The 19,401-nt window shown below is 36.7% G+C and overlaps 1 protein-coding gene across 2 annotated transcripts in view; it reads right to left on the bottom strand.

Moving 5' to 3' along the window:
• Positions 1-2,992: 2,992 nt before the first annotated feature.
• Positions 2,993-19,401, bottom strand: part of TLL1 (tolloid like 1) — a 314,692-nt gene continuing 298,283 nt past the window's right edge. For both annotated transcript variants that reach the window (XM_069556609.1, XM_069556608.1), the window contains 2 exons: positions 6,096-6,346; positions 2,993-4,928 (listed from right to left, as the gene is read on the bottom strand). In XM_069556609.1, the coding sequence (XP_069412710.1) occupies positions 4,794-4,928; positions 6,096-6,346 (386 nt within the window). In that variant the 3' untranslated portion in view covers positions 2,993-4,793. The remainder of the gene's footprint in view (positions 4,929-6,095; positions 6,347-19,401) is intronic.

Below are 19,401 nucleotides of genomic sequence, written 5' to 3'. Positions count from 1 at the left end.
GTTTTGAGTAAGCTCTGGAGTTGGTGATGACCAGGGAAGCCTGGCCTGCTGCAGTCCATGGGATCATAAAGTGTCAGACATTACTGAGCAACTGTATTGAACTGAAATAAATATCTATGTCTTTTGGTATAAAAATCACAAAAATTATTATGAGACTCTTTATTCCCATGAAATTCAAACACAATTAATAGACATGGAGTGGTATAAAAGTGACTTTAACAAATTTGTTATATTCCTTTGAGAAATTTTTCTCTAATTTTATTTTTAATTATACCCCTTGGATGGCATCACTGACTTGATGGACGTCAGTCTGAGTGAACTCCGGGAGTTGGTGATGGACAGGGAGGCCTGGCCTGCTGCGATTCATGGGGTCGTAAAGAGTCGGACACGACTGAGCGACCGAACTGAACTGAACTGAAGGAATGTCTACTAAATATTGTTTTAGTATAGATTGACTTATTATCATTATCTATAATCCTTTCACTCTATTTGTCCTTTTCAGGTGTTCTCATGTTTAAATAATTTTAATGCCACTCCTTTAAATAGAGCCCTCCTGCCACTTCAGTGAAAGCAAGAGAAGACCCAGCTGTCAGTTCCTTCTATCTCCATGTCTCATGATACATATTTAGTGCTTGCTTCTGTTTTCATAGCCTTTAACCAAAGTATATTTCTACCTACATGTGTTCCAAAGTTAGCAGTTGAGATTTACTGCTTTGACTTTTTATTCAAAATATTGGATGAGAGGGGGATTATATATATGAGACAGAGTCAGGGTCTTAAATAGTGTTTGGAATAACCATGCATTGACCTCTGCATCAGGTAGACGTTATGGCATTGACTAGAATTACATGGTAAGCCTGAATTCAGTTTGAGTACACTGGCAGGGAGTGAAAAGAATGTAGGTTCAAAGCTGGACAATTTAAACAGTACATGTCAAAACAAAGTTTGGAGACTAATAATATTTTACCATGTATAGCAGCCAGGCTTTTCATTTCCTAAGCTATTGACAAAATTTGTCAGTTTTATAACAATAAAAATAAAAGACTAAAAAGAAAATATTCATTATAACCATTCACTATGCACCAATGTAAAAATGCATTCATAAAGCACCTTTTCTTTCTTTGTGATAAGGTCATGTTACCTATTTTTTCTTATCAAACAAAAAGCATCACTGCAGGTCAAGTTACATATCTTTACATGGTAATTTATTTTTCCTGTTTTCTTCCTCCCATGGTGGATTTAATAAATGGTATAAATGGTTTTCCTTTATCCAAAATATTCTTGCTAAATAAAAGTATAGCTAAATAAAATTTCCAAACATTTTGATAATTGTTTTAATTGAAAGTTACTTTTAATTTGCACATGGCTGTAGTTTACCAATTTTAAACAAACTGATAATTCAGTGCTTCTTTTTAAAAAATTTACCCTTGTGAAGAATAAGAAATGCTTTCAGAGATTTTCTACATATGAGAATAAAATTTCATTATTTGAGGCTTATTATCAAAAATAGAAAAAAATAATAATCAAATGAAAGACTAACATATTTAAAACAAAATTGAACAGAATTTGAATCTGATAATGCGGTATACTGAAACTAATGCAAGGTAGCAAAAATTCAGTCAGTACAAGCAGAGGACATTTAGGGATTTTGGAAATAGAGCTGCTGTTTCTCATATATTTCTTTAAAAATATTGTTCGTGCAGTTATATTAAGTCATGATCTTCTAAATAACTAGAGTAATATTCAAAATTGACTTTTAAAAATAATTTAATAAAATCATATTAAGTGGGAGCAGATTTTATATGTAGAGTCAGTGAGGATTGTATAGGAGTTAGAACTTCAGCAAATAGACAGTATTAATACAACCAAGACTAATGTAGAAGTTGATGCAAAGGTTGAAAATAAATTTACAAAAGCTAACAAAATGCCTAGAACAGTAACTAACCATTATTACCACAATAACAATGAAGCTGTTTGTGTTTGAATTTAACAATACACCTAAGCCAAAGTTGAATTAGTATAAAAATAATATGCAGTGAGCAGATATCATACAAAGGTACAATAAAAAAATTAATGTTCCCATTGAAGACCTAAGTTATGACAACCTCTTTGAGTGTGCCTTCTAAATACTTTACTTCCCAGTTGTGTGAGGGCAGCTCATTGAAGCCTTATAGGATATCAATCAGAAGAATATCCACAGTATTTCTTAAAAACACTACATTCTCCCTATCACATCAGATAAAATAATTTAATGTACTTATTTTAACAAAAGGCCCATAGTTACTAACTCTAAACTATATAGTAGCTTTTTTGGTTTCTTAAATTTCTAGCATCAACTGTGGTCCTTAAAGATATCTACAGTTGATATTTTAATTGTCATGCTATTCCTGAAAGTAACCAAGTTTATTCTGAAAGTTCTACTGCAATTCACCTCTAAAACTGACTTTATGTGGAAAGTTTCAGCATAAAAATATACCTACCATATATATATGTATATATGTCAAAATTGATTCTACTACATTTTTAGAAGAAGCACAGAGTTTTATATCAGACAATTTGAGTTTTAACATCTAACTTTACACTGTAACCCTGGGAACATTATATTCTTTCTTTGAGCCTCAGTTTCTAAACCATGAAATGAGCCCATCACCACAGCTCTCAAAGCGTGGCCTGAAGTTAAAAGAGCTAGTGCGTGTGCTTAGTACTGGGCTGGGCTCAGCGTAGTACACCAGGTCTCAGTGTTTCTTCTTTTCTCCTCTCTTTCCTATTCCTGATATTTTGGCTCACTGGAGATTGGTGAAAAAAACATAGAAGTTACTGGAATAAATCAGCTCCAATAAAAAGCTCCTTATATTGCAGGCAATATTTATACTTTTCCAAAGTAATGTTCCATGAGATCAAAAGATTGTTTTTAAAAATGTATTTACATAATACAATTCATACACAAGAAAAGATTTTCAAGGCAACAATGGAAAAAAAAAAACAAGCTAAATCTGTGTGTATAGTTTAATTTTGTAAAATGAAAGATTTTCAATTTTATTAAATATTGAATGTTCATGGACAGACAACAGAACCAAAGCTACTTCATACAGCAATCTATATCAACATAAAAAAATATCAAAATAGAGTTTCTCTGAAGGAAGGAGCCTTTTTTAAAATGAGATAGATAATAATGAGAAATTCCCATTATTTGTCCATGAAACAGCTTATGAAAGTTGCTCTTCAAACAGGATTCTAGCAGAACTTGGCACGTAAATTTAAACTTTTCAGCCACCCACTACTTTTCATCTTCTTGTAGCTTCACTCATTCAGACAATCTCACATATACATACATTAACATTAAAAAAAATCTTGGCTTCAAAGCAGAAAATTAATTTTTCTATAATAAAAGTAGGTCACCATATTTATATCTAAAGACCTCAGTCACAGAAATTAATTTTCCTCATAGAGATGCTAGCCAACATATACTACTATAATCAACTTTTCAAAAAAAAGGTGTGTCTCTTAGGAGGATCTGCTCAATCATTCACAATAATTCTAAGGCATTGTAAGGAGTTGTTCCACAGGACAAGTGCTACCCTTGCAATGACATACTTTTGATACATTTAGCAAGTCTTTAGTCTTCAAGTGCTACCAGCCACACAGAGACATTTGTAGTCTACAGGTGGTTGGCTCAAAGGTCAAAAACATTGTTTAAAAAAAATGTTTATGGAATAGCACCATAGAAAGTCTTTCAGAAACAGACCTTTTTTTTTTTTTTTCCAGCATACATTTTAAAAACCTGAATTCTAGGAAGAAAAAGAAAATTTTCAGTTCTAACAAGGCTTACCCACTTCATTTCATTAAAAAAAATTAACCTTGACAACATCAACATTAACAGCTACAACAGATCGACAACAAACAGAAGAATAGCAGCAGCAGAACTTGAGCATGAGCCGTCTAGGCAGTCACTTCAAAACTATCCTGTTCACACCTGTTGGGAATTATCTCACCAAGTTCATAAGACATCATGAGGTTTCTTGAATTTGGTGTGAAAAGGCAGCATTTCTCACTGAAAGAATTGAGTTTACCGATACACTGGGCATTTTCCAGCACTTAAATAAAATTATGTCTAAAATTAACTAAATGATAGACACTACTGACATTTCAAACTTGTCAAAGGTCAGGAAAATGAAATGGTTTCAAGATTGTTTATGTTTCAAAGAGGTAAATTTAGCCTGCAAGGGAAAATAATGAAGCTGAAATATTCCAGTTTCCAAACACTGGTCATACCCATATTTAAAGTATAAACCACCCTTAAAAGACTTCCACTTCATAACAACTTATATGGATCTGGTTTACACTGTCTTCAAGATGCACAGTCAAAGCAATTATCCTAAGATTCGAGGAGAGGGTTTTCCAGTTTATAACCTGTAAGATCATTTTATTTCTCCCATATATTGAGAAACTGTCAAAAAGAACATTCTGCAGGGTCACAGACCTTGAAAGGAACTATTTGACTTGTGAAGCATCTGTGTTGTGCTGTGAACAAATTTGCGAAGTCTTCTTTGAATCATGATGCTCTTTCACCATCTTTATTTATATGTTTACTGTCAAGAATGGAGTTCAAATATCCTGGTAATGCTCATCAGGGTTGGCTGGAAACTTCTCTTGTAGTGCAGAGATAATTCTGGTCTTGCAGTTTTCTTTTGCTTAAACTCATATGAAACATTTGCGCTAAAATCTTCATTTAAAAAAGAAATACATCTTCTCTGCATTATACACATTCCTTTATGTTCTTATGGAGGTTTTGGTTATTTTTTGGTATGTGGGGAATCTGGATATCTGATGCTTTTGTATCTTATATGAAATCCTTTCTTGCTGATTGTGTCATCAGTATGAAAATGAATTAAAACTGTATCACCAATTGAATAGATTTCTTCTGGTGGCTGAAGACAAAAACAAACAAAGACAAACAAAGACACACAAACAAAAACAAACAATAAAATGAATTATTTTTTCTTCGATGTAATTCATATTTGGAAATTTGGTATAAAATTGAATCCTCCCAATAACCTTGAAAAGTAAATGACAGTGACTTTATTTTACAGGTGAGAAAGCTTGAGTTTCAGAGAATAGATGCTGTGCTCAAGATCACAAAGTTGATCAGTGATATAGCTGAGCTTTGAACATAATTAAGTCTGCTTCCAAGTTCTGGAACTTGGTGTTTTTCTCCAAAATTTTAAACCAAGTCCCTTTGATTTACAAATAATTAAAGTGAAGCTCAGAGAGAAAAAGGAGACATTAAAATTATTTCAGAAGCTGCTCTGAGGCAGAGCAACTTCCAGAATCCAAACTGTCCATTCCTTCTTGTTTTAGTAATCTAAGTACTGAGAAGCACTTTTGTTTCATTTCAGTTGTAATTTGGACAGGAGTTCAATATTATTCAAATTCAGTATTATTTAAGTAATAGTTATTGGTAGACATTTGAAAAATGGAACTAAAGCTTTAGAACAAAATATGTATTCAGAAGAACATTTTATATTAATGTGCTGAAACCTGGGGGAATTGAGAAAACCTTAAGCTTTCCTTTTTCTTATTTGTCATGTTGATGCCCTCTAACCTATTTTTGGTACTGTGTCCTGCGCACACTGCAATGGAGCAACATTCAATAGGCTAAACCTGTACACTGGTAGCAGATCCTGCCACTTATCATATGTATTGTTGAGAGGGGAATCTCAATTTGAATTGTGCATATTCTTTTTCTTTGCTTTAATTTAGAAGTTTTCAAAGCTGTCATGGTGTGTGTTAAGGTATATTGCTTTTAGATAATTAAATAGTTAGTGCACAATTTAAAGCATGAATTTAAAAAGTTAGAATGTGGACAGTAACAAGAATTATAGTTACTGAATTCATCTGTCTTGTTTGATGTTATTGAGCAAATTCACTAGCAATAGAGAAGGGAAATGATATGTTATAACTTATCAAGCCATTAATAATATGATGCCACATTTTTTTGTAAAAGCATTGCTGACTTACACATCTTACATATATTGAATCACCAATTTATAGGTATTTTTATCATGTCTATGGTATCCTGTTGGTACTGTATTTACCCCTGATCCACAGAATCGACCAAGCCCCACTGCTGTTGAATCAAGACCATCAAAGAGCTCAACGTAGTCATAGCCACAGTCAGCTTCTTCTTCCACTTCAAAAATCTGGAAGGATAATTCGAGTCGAGAGCCCCGTTCTGACACTAAGAGCCATTCACAATCAACTTGTCCTGGGTAGTTGTTATCACCAAACTGAGCATGTGAGTACAGATCTCTGGGTTTTGATTCCACTTTCAGTCTGCCACCACACTCTGCCCAAGGAATAAAAATGAGATAAGTGAGCTCAGTGAGCTTTAACAATTCCAATTTCTCTTTTAGTGTAGTATAACCACTCTAACTTCTGTATTCATCTCCATGGTCAGTTAGGCTTCCCATATTTGAAGATTCCAATGACGTAGTGGATATTGATAGGCCCTAGGCTTGGTAGGCTGGGTTTGGTATTTCAGCTTCACATTTACTAGTTCAGTGACTTTGGATAAGTGGCATCGCTTCTCTAACAAATAAGGTAAAGTGCAGATGACAACAATAGTACCAATCTTAGCGGGCTATGAAAATCACTTAAATCAGTACCTGCCATATAGTAACCAGTCAATCCTAAAGGGAATCAACCCTGAATGCTGAAGTTGAAACTCCAGTGCTTTGGCCACCTGATGTGAAGAGCCAACTTATTGGAAAAGACTCTGACGTTGGGAAAGACTGAAGGCAGGAGAAAAGGGGGGCAGCAGAGGATGAGATGGTTGGATGGCATCACCAACTCAATGGACATTTTTTGTTGTTGTTCATTTGCTAGTCACGTCTGACTTTGCAAATCCATGGATTGCAACACGCCAGTCTTCCCTGTCCTTCACTATCTCCTGGAGTTTGCTTAAACTCACATCCATTGAATCAGTGATGCCATCCAATCATCTCATCCACTGTTGCCCCTTTCTACTCCTGCCTTCAATCTTTCCCAGCATCAGGGTCTTTTCCAATGAGTCGGGTCTTCCCATCAGATGGCCAAAGTATTGGAGCTTCAGTTTTAGCATCAGTAGTTCCAATGAATATTCAGGGTTGACTTCCTTCAGGATTTACTGGTTTGATCTCCTTGCTGCCAAGGGACTCTCAAGAGTCTTCTCTAGCACCACTATTCAAAAACATTAATTCCTCACCACTGAGACTTCTTTATGGTCCAACTCTCACATCTATACATAACTACTAGAAAAACCATAGCTTTGACTATTCAAAACTTTGTTAGCAAAGTGATGTCTCTGCTTATTAATACACTGTCTAGGTTGGTCATAGCTTTTCTTCCAAGGAGCAAGCATCTTTTAATTTCATCCCTGCCGTCACCATCCATAGTTATCTTAGAGTCCAAGAAAATAAAACCTGTCACTGTTTCCATTTTTTCCCCATCTATTTGTCTGAAATGATGGGATTGGATGCCATTAGTTTTATGAATGCTGGATTTTCAAGCCAGCCTTTTCAACTCTCCTCTTTTACCTTAGTCGAGAAGCTCTTTAGTTCCCCTTTGCTTTCTTCCACTAGGGTGGTGTCATCTGAGGTTATTGCATATCTGAGGTTATTTATATTTCTCCTGGCAATCTTGATTGCAGCTTGTGCTTCATCTGGCCGGGCATTTTGCATGATATACTCTACATATAAGTTAAATAAACAGGATGACAATATACAGTTTTGACTTACTCCTTTCTAAATTTGAACCAAACTGTTGTTCCATGTCTGGTTCCAACTGCTGCTTCTCAACCTGCATACAGGGTTTTCAGGAGGCAGGTGAGGTGGTCTGATCTTCCCATCTCTTTAAGAACTTTCCACAATTTTTTGTGATCCATGCAGTCAAAGGCTTTATTATAATCAATGAAGCAGATGTTCTTCTGGAATCCCCTTGCTTTTTCTATGATTCAGTGGGTGTCGGCAATTTGATCTCTGATTCCTCTGCCTTTTCTAAATCCAGCTTGTACATCTGGAATTTCTTGGTTCACGTACTGTTAAAGGCTAGCTTGGAGGATTTTGAGCATTACTTTGCTAGCATGTAAAGTGAGTACAATTGTGAGCTAGTTTGAACATTCTTTGGCATGGTCCTCCTTTGGGATTGAAATGAAAACTGAACTTTTCCTGTCCTGAGCCCATTGCTGAGTTTGCCAAATTTGCTGACATACTGAGTGCAGCACTTTTACAGCATCATCTTTGAGGATTTGAAATAGCCTAGATGGCATTCCATCACCTCCACTAGTTTTGTTTGTAGTAATGCTTCCTAAGGCCCACTTAACTTCACACTCTATTTCTGTCTCTAGGTGAGTGATCACACCATAATGGCTGTCCAGGTCATGAAGACCTTTTTTCCTATAGTTCTTCTGTGTATTCTTGCCACCTCTTTTTAATATCTTCTGCTTCTGTTAGGATCATATTGTTTCTGTTCTTTATTGAGCCTGTCTTTGCATGAAATGTTCCCTTGGGATCTCTAATTTTCTTCAATTGGTCTCTAGTCATTCCCATTCTATTGTTTTCCTCTGTTTCTTTGCATTGCTCACTTAAGAAGGCTTTCTTATCTCTCCTTGTTATTTTTTGGAACTCTGCATTCACATGGGTATATCTTTCAATGGACATGAGTTAGGGCAAACTCTGGGAGATAGTGAAAGACAAGGAAGCCTGGTGTGCTCTAGTCCATGGGGTCACGAAGAGTCAGACACGACTGAGTGACTGAAAAATAACTTATAGTAGCTCTCAATGAATATTTTTTATTGTTATAAATTATATTGTTTTCACTCTTAAATAACTGTTTTCAAAGACAAGAAGGTCAGTGTTCAAGTTAAATCTAAGTATTTTAAGAACCCAAAAGCCAAAGTAATAAGAAATAACTAAAAAAATCAACAATATAAAAATCCTATATGTGTATGTGCCATATAGAACTCTCTACATAGAATATGCAGACCAGTATTACTTTACTTAGGTTGAAATACTTATCTAACTTGATTTGGAATAATGTACACCCCTCATAAATTGTAGTTAATCTTGTAGTTCCAGAACATTATGAATTATAATTTGTGTGTTTAACAAACAAACAAAAAATGCTCTTTTCACAGCTTTTTCAGAGTGAGTGAGTTAAAGTCGCTCAGTCGTGTCCGACTCTTTGTGACCCCATGGACTATATAAGTTCATGGAATTCTCCAGGCCAGAATACTGGAGTGGGTAGCCTTTTCCTTCTCCAGGGGATCTTCCCAACCCAGGGATCGAACCCAGGTCTCCCACATTGTGGGCAGATTCTTTACCGGCTGAACCACAAGGGAAGCTTTTTCAGAGATATTAATAAACATATGATTTACCAGTTACTACTTCTGTCATAAGAGGTAAGTATAACAAATATATACCTGTGTAAAATTTACAGTTAATGTATTTTAGAGAATGAAAGTTTTCAAAAAATTACTCTTTGTAGCCTGGGCCCCCAAATTTTACAATGAGTAGAGAGGAAGTGAATGTTCAAACTACTGTAAACTTGTGCTCATGTCATAGGCTAGCAAGGTTATGCTCAAAATTCTTCAAGCTAGGTTTCAGGAGTACCTGGACTGAGACTTTTCAGATGTACAAGCTGGGTTTAGAAAACACATAGAGGAACTAGAAATCAAATGTCAACCTTCTTTGGATCATGGAGAAAGCAAGGGAGTTCCAGAAAAACATCTGCTTCTGCTTAATTGACTACATTAAAGCCTTTGGATGTGTGGATCACAACAAACTGTGGTAAATTCATAAAGAAATGGGAGTAACAGACCACCTTACCTGTCTCCTGAGAAACCTGTATGCAGATCAAAAAGCAACAGTTGGAATCAGACATGGGACAATAGACTGGATCAAAATTAGGAAAGGAGTACACCAAGGCTGTATATTATCGCTCTGCTTATTTAACTTATAGGCTAAGCACATCATGCGAAATCCTGGGCTGGATGAATCACAAGCTGGTATTAAGACTGCCGGCAGAAATATCAACAATTTCAGCTATGCAGATGACACAACTCTATGGCAGAAAGCAAAGGGGAACTAAAGAGCCTCTTGATGAAAATGAAAGAGGAGAGTGAAAAAGTTGGCTTAAAACTCGACATTCAGAAAACAAGATCATGGCATCTGGTCCCATAGACGGGGAAACAATGGAAACAGTGACAGACTTTGTTTTTTGGGGGGCTCCATAATCACTGAAGGTGGTGACTGCAGCCATGAAATGAAAAGATGCTTGCACCTTGGAAGAAAAGCTATGACCAAAGAAGATAGCATATTAAAAAGCAGAGACATTACTTTGCTGACAAAGCTCCATCTAGTCAAAGCTATGATTTTTCCAGTGGTCATGTATGGATGGGAGAGTTGGAATATAAATAAAGAAAACTGAGTACTGAAGAATTGATGCTTTTGAACTGTGGTGTTGGAGAAGACTCTTGAGAGTCCCTTGGACAGCAAGGAGATTCAACCAGTCTATCCTAAAGGAAATCAGTCTTGAATATTCATTGGAAGGACCGATGCTGAAGCTGAAACTCCAATATTTGACCACTTGATGTGAAGAACTGACTCCTTGGAAAAAACCCTGATCTGGGAAATATTGAAGGTGGTAGGAAAAGGGGACGACGGAGGATAAAATGGTTGGATGGCATCACTGACTCGATGGACACGGGTTTGAGTAAACTCTGGGAATTGGTGATGGCCAGGGAAGCCTAGCCTGCTGCAGTCCATGAGGTCCCAAAGTTGGACGCAACTGAGTGACTGAACTGAACTGAAGGGGGTACTAAATAATCGTTTAATGAGGGTGAAAGAATAGAGTGAAAAAGCTGGCTTGAAAATCAACATTCAAAAAACTAAGATCATGGCATGTGGTCCCATCAGTTCAGTTCAGTTCAGTCAGTTCAGTCAGTATCTAGGTTGGTCATAACTTTTCTTCCAGGAGTAAGCTTCACTTTCTGCCATAAGGGTGGTGTCATCTGCATATCTGAGGTTATTGATATTTTTCCTGACAATCTTGATTCTAGCTTGTGCTTCTTCCAGCCCAGCATGGTCCCATCTCTTCATGGCAAATAGATGGGGGAAAAAAATGGAAACAGTGACACATTTTATTTTCTTGGAGTCCAAAATAACTGCAGATGTTGACAGCAGCCATGAAATGAAAAGACACTTGCTCCTTGGAAGAAAAGCTATGGCCAAGCTAGACAGCATATTAAAAAGCAGAGACATTACTTTGCCAACAAAGGTCCTTATAGTCAAACCTACGGTTTTTCCAGTAGTCATGTACAGATGTGAGAGCTGAACCATAAAGAAGGCCAAAGGATTGATGTTTTTGAACTGTGATGTTGGAGAAGACTCTTTAGTGTCCCTTGGACTGCAAGGAGATCAAACCAGTCTATCTAAAGGAAATCAGCCCTAAATATTCATTGGAAATGACAATGCTGAAGCTGAAGCTACAGTACTTTGGCCACATGATGTGAAAAGCTGGCTCATTGGAAAAGACCTTGATGCTGGAAAAGATTGCAGGCAAAAGGAGAAGAGGGTGGCAGAGGATGAGATAGTTAGATAGCATCACCAACTCAATGAACATCAGTTTGAGCGAACTCCAGGAGATGGTCGAGAACAGAAGAGCCTGGCATGCTGCAGTCCATGGGTTCACAGAGTCAGACATGTCTTAGCGACTGAACAACAACAAAGAGAGTAGTTAAAAGTAGAGGAAGCCTATAGTCTCCTCCAACCAATTACACATACAAGCATGACTGGGCATAGGGAGACAAAGGAAGTGCTATGGAAAGTGCCAGGAGAAATTAGAGTTTCATTTTGCCCTTATTTGCAATGACTGAGAGGTTACTGGGAAGCAGAAATTTCATTACAAAAACTGGGAAGTCCCCAAAAAAGTGGGAAGAGTTGGGAAAGAACAGAAATAAAAATACAATGTGGAAAGATTTGGACTGATAAACCAATGGTTATTGAAACACAGTTTTAACCCTGGTGTGGTCTTCTGTGACCAGACAGTCCTTGGCAGCACCTTGTGAGGGTGAATTAGGATAGCTAAAACTCTTACTTAAATTTTTTCAGATTGGTATATGGTTTACCCACATTGTGGTTTGGTGATTTTAACTAACAAAATGTTTCTGAATCCCCAAGATGGAACCCTATTCAGATGTGTCTGAATACAAGTAGGCTCAGCCAGAACTCTGGGCATTGCCACATACAACTGCACACTCAGAGACCTTGGCATGACTATAGATGCAAAAACTTCCAACTAGTGTTTTAGTCATGAGAATGCCTTCTACATAATGTTAAATGATAACAACTATGTATAAAATAATGAAATTAGAACACTTCCTAACACCATACACAAAAATAAACTCAAAATGGGTTAAAGACCTAAATGTAAGACCAGAAATTATAAAACTCTTAGAGGAAAATATAGGCAGAATACTCCTTGACATAAATCACAGCAAGATCCTCTATGACCATATCCTACAGTAATGGAAGCAAAAACAAAAATAAATAAATGAAATTCAATTAAACTTAAAAGCTTTTGCACAGTGAAAGAATCTATAAACAAGGCGAAAAGACCACCCTCAGAATGGGAGAAAAAACAGCAAACAAAACAACTGGCAGAGAATTAATCTCCAAAGTTTACAAGCAGCTCATTCAGCTCAGTACCAGAAAAACAAACAACCCAATCAAAAACTGGGCAGAACTAAACAGATACTTCTCCAAAGAAGACATACAGATGGCTAAAAACACATGAAAAGATGCTCAACATGGCTCATTATTAGAGAAATACAAATCTAAATGGCCATGAGATATCATCTCACACTGGTCAGAATGACAATCATGAAAATATCTATAAACAATAAATGCTGGAGAAGGTGTGGAGGAAAAGGAACCTTCTTGCACTGTTGGTGGGAATGAAAACTGATTTATAACCACTATGGAGAATAGTATAGAGATTACTTTAACAAACTAGGAATAAAACTACCATATGATCCAACAATCCCACTACTGGGCATGAATCCTCTGAGGAAACCATAATTGAAAAAGACACATGTACCCTACTGTTCATTGCAGCACTGTTTACAATAGTGAAGTGAAGTCATAAAGAGAAAAACAAACATTGTATTCTAATGCATATATATAGAATCTAGAAAGATAGTACTGATGAAACTCTGCAGGGCAGCAATGGAGATGCAGACATAGAAAACTGACTGGAGCTATTGAGAGAAACAGTGAAATATATACATTGGTATATATAAAATTAGATACCCAGTGGAAATTTGCTGTATGATGCAGAGAGTTCTAAACTGGTACACTGACAACCTAGAGGGGTAGGATGGGGTGGGAGATGGGGGGGGAAGTTTGAGAGGGAGGAGACTTAATATACATACCTATGGCTGATTCGCGTTGATATATGGCAGAAACCAACACAACATTGTAAAGTAATTATACTCCAATTAAAAATAATTAAATTTAGACAAAAATAAATAAATAAATGTATGGCAAAACCAATACAATATTGTAAAGTAATTAGCCTCCAATTAAAATAAATAAATTTAAATTAAAAAATAAACAATTGTCCCTTTGTCTTCCAGTTTGAGGACAAGTGTCTTGCACAATCTCTTGATATAGGTCCCATGTGTACTTATAACCACTCTCCCTGGAAAGCTGGAAATCTGATCAGTCTTGGAAACTATCTCTTAAGTCCCACAGACTGAAAACTAAGCATCCTTCTTTTTCCACAATGGTGCTTCTCTTATCCCTAACTCCAAGAATTATTTCCTCTCCCTGTGACAAAACTCTACACCCAAATGGCCTGGATACAAATCTGAATTCTACTAGTCATCAGCTGTGGGATTTTGTCCCCCACTTCATTTCTAAAGTAGGGATCATACACAGTACTCAAGTGATAGGATCTAGATGAAGAGCTATAGGCTCATGCTGCTGCTGCTGCTGCTAAGTCACTTAAGTTGTGTCCGACTCTGTGTGACCCCATAGACGGCAGCCCACCAGGCTCCCCCGTCCCTGGGGTTCTCCAGGCAAGAACACAGGAGTGGGTTGCCATTTCCTTCTCCAATGCATGAAAGTGAAACGTGAAAGTGAAGTTGTTCAGTTGTGTCTGACCCTCAGAGACCCCATGGACTCCTCCGTCTATGGGATTTTCCAGGCAAGAGTACTGGAGTGGGGTGCCATTGCCTTCTCTGGAGCTATAGGCTAATACATGTGAAATTATTGAAATATATGTGAAATTATTGAAAGATACCTGGCATGCAGGAAAAGCCACCTAAGAATACACTACCATCATTTTATTATTTTCCAGCGAGAACATCTAAATGCCATCATCTGTACTTCTAGGGATCCACTCAGGTGCAAAAAGAAGAGCCAGAAAAATTGAAAAACAATTTAAAGCACTATTAATCTGTTTTCAGAAAGGAAGAATTAGCTTTTCGAAGGCCAGTAAAATATTTTGTGACAATATTTCTGAATATAAATGTATAAATAATGTAATTCCATTGACAAATACTTAATAAATTTGATTTATTCTCACAGTTTGATATAAGTGAGTGGTTTGTTTTGTTTACAGCTGTCAGTACTTGCATTGCTTTTATTCCACAGCTCAGGAAGAGGTGAACTGTGGGAGAGGTGCTGGCTTCTGTATGCCTACTTTGGAGAAACAAAGTAGCAAAGCAAACCAGAGGAAACAATTCTCTGAGGGACCTAGTTCAGAACAGAAGTCAAGAAAAAAATGAAGTATTTGAACAAAATGGGAAAAAGAGACTTAACAAAGTCGTTGTGAATCTGAAATGTGAGGCATCATTATTTGATTTTACTGAAAACTTCTAGAAAACGACGATACTCAAATGACTTAAACTACAATTAAGACTGACTTAAATTGTTTCAGAAAGGGTGGCCTTCATTTTAATTTGGAAAGACATTTGTTTATTTCCTGGTTAAGTTCCTAAGAGGGCCTGTAATCTGACCAATAAATGTTTTTAGTAGGCATAGAAATATAATTTAGTTTTATCAACATAATTTCAAAGGTGCTGAATAATATATTATTTGATTTTTAAATGTCATTGACAAATACAATGATGCTTAATGCTGCAGAAAAATGTCCTGCCAGACATGCAGTGTTTTAAAATATTTTCTTACACACTTTTCCTCTTTTCCTGTACTATAGCCTTATCTTCTGAGAGAATACACAGGATACTTTTTTTAATGAAAAAGGTTTTTTCTTCAATAGTTTAAGTCTGGCATAATACCATTTCTTTTACTTGATTAAAATAAATTTGGACTTAGAATTTGAACCCACCTTCAGAGGAAAATGGCACCTTTTTCAATAAAGTCCATTTCCCACGGATTTGGAATGTATTACTTGTAAAAAAAAAAAAGAAAACCATAAAGCAACATTAATATTTCTATTCATCTAATTTCAAAATTCATAGTGTTAGAAACTTTCCTTGTGGAAATAATTAAAATTTTATATAGAAATATAAATTTATTCAAGCAAATTAAAATGTATACTTCAGGGTCCATTAATAATAGTTAACATGTGTTCTAGAAAGCAGTAAATAATGAATAAATGCCTTATACATTTAGCAAATTTGACAAGTGTAGTATTGGACTTGACTGTCTTAACAGAAATCCACCACAAATCTTCAATTTAACTTCTCAGACTATAGCTGTCAAAAGGTAGATATTGCTTCTATTTTCTCATTGTCATTATTCTTGTTTAGTTGCTAAATTGTGTCCAACTCTTTGCTGCCCCATGGACTATAGTACACCAGGTTCCTCTGTCCATGGGATTCTCCAGGCAAGAATACTGGAGTGGGTTGCCATTTCCTTCTCCAGGGTATATTTCTGACCCAGGGATCAAACTTTCATCTCCTGCATTGGCAGGCATTTTCTTTATGCTGAGCCACCAGGGAAGCCCCTATTTTCTCATGAAGTGAAGTGAAAGTTGCTCAGTCATGTCCGACTCTTTCAACCCTGGACTACATGGTCCATGGAATTCTCCAGGCCAGAATACTGGAGTGGGTAGTCTTTCCCTTTTCCGGGAGATCTTCTCAACCCAGGGATCAAACCCAGGTCTCCTGTACTGCAGGCGGATTCTTTACCAGCTGAGCCACAAGGGAAGCCCCAAAATACTGGAGTGGGTAGCCTATCCCTTCTCTGGTGGATCTTCCCAACCCAGGAATCGAACCAGGGTCTCATTATTTTCTCATAAGTTCCCATAAAATTCCCATTTGTTCTGCTATGAATTATTAATACTCTACAGTGTCTATTTAAAGCAAGTACCAAACACATATCTGATGAAAGACTGTGAAATAAATAACCTTGTTAAAGAGAAAGCATTCCAAGCAACAAATAATAATCAGTACATAATATTTCAGTATGTATGGGGCTACTTGAGAGTACCAGTAAAAAATAAATCTACCCCCCAAATTCAAAGATAACTAGTTCAGTGAGAGCAAAAATTTACACATGAAGAAGAGAAAGAAAGAGATGATGCCACAATTGTTGACAAGAGCACAAGTGAGCAGGAGTCGGGAGAGGATTCTAGTTCCAGCTGTTATTTTTTTGTGCTACTTTGGTTGTCATTGAGTTTTAGCCTCAGAAGCCTCATTTCTGAGATGACAGGACTGAATCAAACAATATCCAAGGCATGTTTTGCCTACAAAATAATAGTGAGGCTGCTCACATGGGTATTTGAATGGATATGGGATGAACAATAGAGTAAAATGAAACTAGTCTGTTGGTTACTTTGGACAGAGGATTTGTATGAGGAAGCATCCAGTCTCTACATATTGCTTCAATTAACAGTCATCCAGTTTTGATTTGGTTTTCTTCCTAGTCCAAAATGCTTATGTTTATAGAAAATATACCATAGTAGAAAGTACACGAGGTTTGGACACAGTCAGAATTAGGATGAAATCCAGGTTTTGATATAATTTTAGAAATTGTTGCAAATTAATCTCTCAGATTTTAAATTTCTTTATCTGAAGAGAAAGATAATTCCTACATCACATAGCTCTTTTGAGAGCTCAATGTATGTAGTTGTTAAATGTATGTATGTGCCTGAAATATCAAGTGCATGTTATGTATACCACTGGATTTCAATATATGATCTCTGTGATAATGTGGTGGCTCAGATGGTAAAGCATCTGCCTGCAATGTGGAAGACCTGGGTTTGATCCCTGGATTGGGAAGATCCTCTGGAGAAGGAAATGGCAACTCACTCCAGTATTCTTGCCTGGAAAATCTCATGGATGGAGCCTGGTAGGCTAAGTCCATGGGGTCACAGAGTTGGACATGACTGAGCAAGTTCACTTCAATGAATTCGTAATGGTAATACATACACAGAAATAGCATCTATAGCAGAAGCCATGTAAATTAAGGAGTCATGGAGTTTTATAGCTGCAAGAAAACTTCAGGTTTAAGGTAAAGGTAAAGATCAAAAGAGAGACTATAAAAGTAAGTGACTGATGCTGAAGCTGAAGCTCCAGGACTCTGGCCACCTCATGCGAAGAGCTGACTCGTTGGAAAAGACTCTGATGCTGGGAGGGATTGGGGGCAGGAGGAGAAGGGGACGACTGAGGATGACATGGCTGGATGGCATCACTGACTCGATGGACATGAGTTTGGGTGAACTCCGGGAGATGGTGATGGACAGGGAGGCCTGGCATGCTGCAATTCATGGGGTCACAAAGAGTCAGACACAACTGAGCGACTGAACTGAACTGAAGAGGAATTTATAAGTGAGTAAATTGAAGATATTGTATCAGCTGTTTCAGGAGTTTTGAAGCATATTTTTACATTCTATTCTTAGAAACTGTGACAGCCAGGATTATTTTTAAAATTATGCCATTAACACTATGATGTCAGAAAAATATTGATCAAGTAATGAGATTTCAATTTTTCTATTCCTTCAACATGTGACAAGTTATCAGGAAAGTATTTAAAGAGTAAATGTCAAAGGCATAAAAAGTTCATTAATATGGAATATTTTTAACCCATGAAAGATTTTTCTCAAACCAGAATATTTATATTAATCATGAGAAATAATGACATTGTATTATTTTTGAGTCCAGTCATTGCTAGCACAAATCAGATAGAATCCACCTTCTCCCAAATAGATTTAAATTTAATGCTCATAGCAGAATATACTAGAGTGGAGAATAAAATTGAGCAATAGAATAAAGTTATCATTTCTAAAGTAGAATAAAAGAGAAAACAATAATCAAGAGAGCATGACAGAAAGAAAAACACCACTACAGTATACTAACGCATATATATGGAATTTAGAAAGATGGTAACGATAACCCTGTATGCGAGACAGCAAAAGAGACACAGATGTATAGAACAGTCTTTTGGACTCTGTGGGAGAGGGAGAGGGTGGGATGATTTGGGAGAATAGCATTGAAACATGTATAATATCATATATGAGACGAGCTGCCAGTCCAGGTTCGATGGAGGATACAGGATGCTTGGGGCTGGTGCACTGGGATGACCCAGAGAGGATGGGGAACACGTGTACACCCGTGGCGGATTTCATGTTGATGTATGGCAAAACCAATACAATATTGTAAAGTAATTAGCCTCCAATTAAAATAAATAAATTTTTAAAAAATAGATAGCATGACAAACAAGACTGTTTTACACCAAGAGGTAGCGCTCCTGGTAAAGAACCCGCCTGCCAAAGCAGTAGATATCAGAGACTGGGGTTCAGTCCCTGGGTCGGGAAAATCCCGTGGAGGAGGGCACAGCAACCCACTCCAGGATTCTTGCCTGGAGAATACCCTGGCTATGGTGCAGAAGGTGGCAAGGCGCTGGACACGACGGAAGCTGCAGATCTCTCCTCGGGTCTCAGCAGTGAAGGCACTGAGCCTGGCACCAGGTGTCGCTATAAGCTGAGCGACTTCAGTGAGTGTATATTTCAACTGAAGGATTTTAAAGGACACTCACTGCACTGTATGGAATATATTGTTAAATGTGCTCCAAATTAAAACAGTTATTTTACATTTTTGCCTAAAATGTTTCATATTTGTCTAAATTATATTTTATTTCTTAAAATCTTCCATTATAGCTGAAACCTGTAAGGGTCAAATTAGGGATTAGGGTTAGGAAAAAGATCGTATTGCATACCAAATAAAAGGGGAAAAGTTAGTCTCTGTAAACAGAGAGTTGAATTCAAAATTTGAATCACAAAAATATATTAATGTGAAAATTAGCTAATAGGTAAAGCAAAAACTTTTAGTCACTCTTTAGGATTTTAGCAATAACAAAATTTTTGAATTTCTAGCTATAGATTTCTATCTGTTAT

The sequence above is a fragment of the Ovis canadensis genome, chromosome 17 (genome assembly GCF_042477335.2).
Source record: "Ovis canadensis isolate MfBH-ARS-UI-01 breed Bighorn chromosome 17, ARS-UI_OviCan_v2, whole genome shotgun sequence".
NCBI classification, from domain to species: domain Eukaryota; kingdom Metazoa; phylum Chordata; class Mammalia; order Artiodactyla; family Bovidae; genus Ovis; species Ovis canadensis.
Note: the sequence above shows the minus strand (reverse complement) of the source record. Positions and strands in the feature narration are given on the sequence as shown.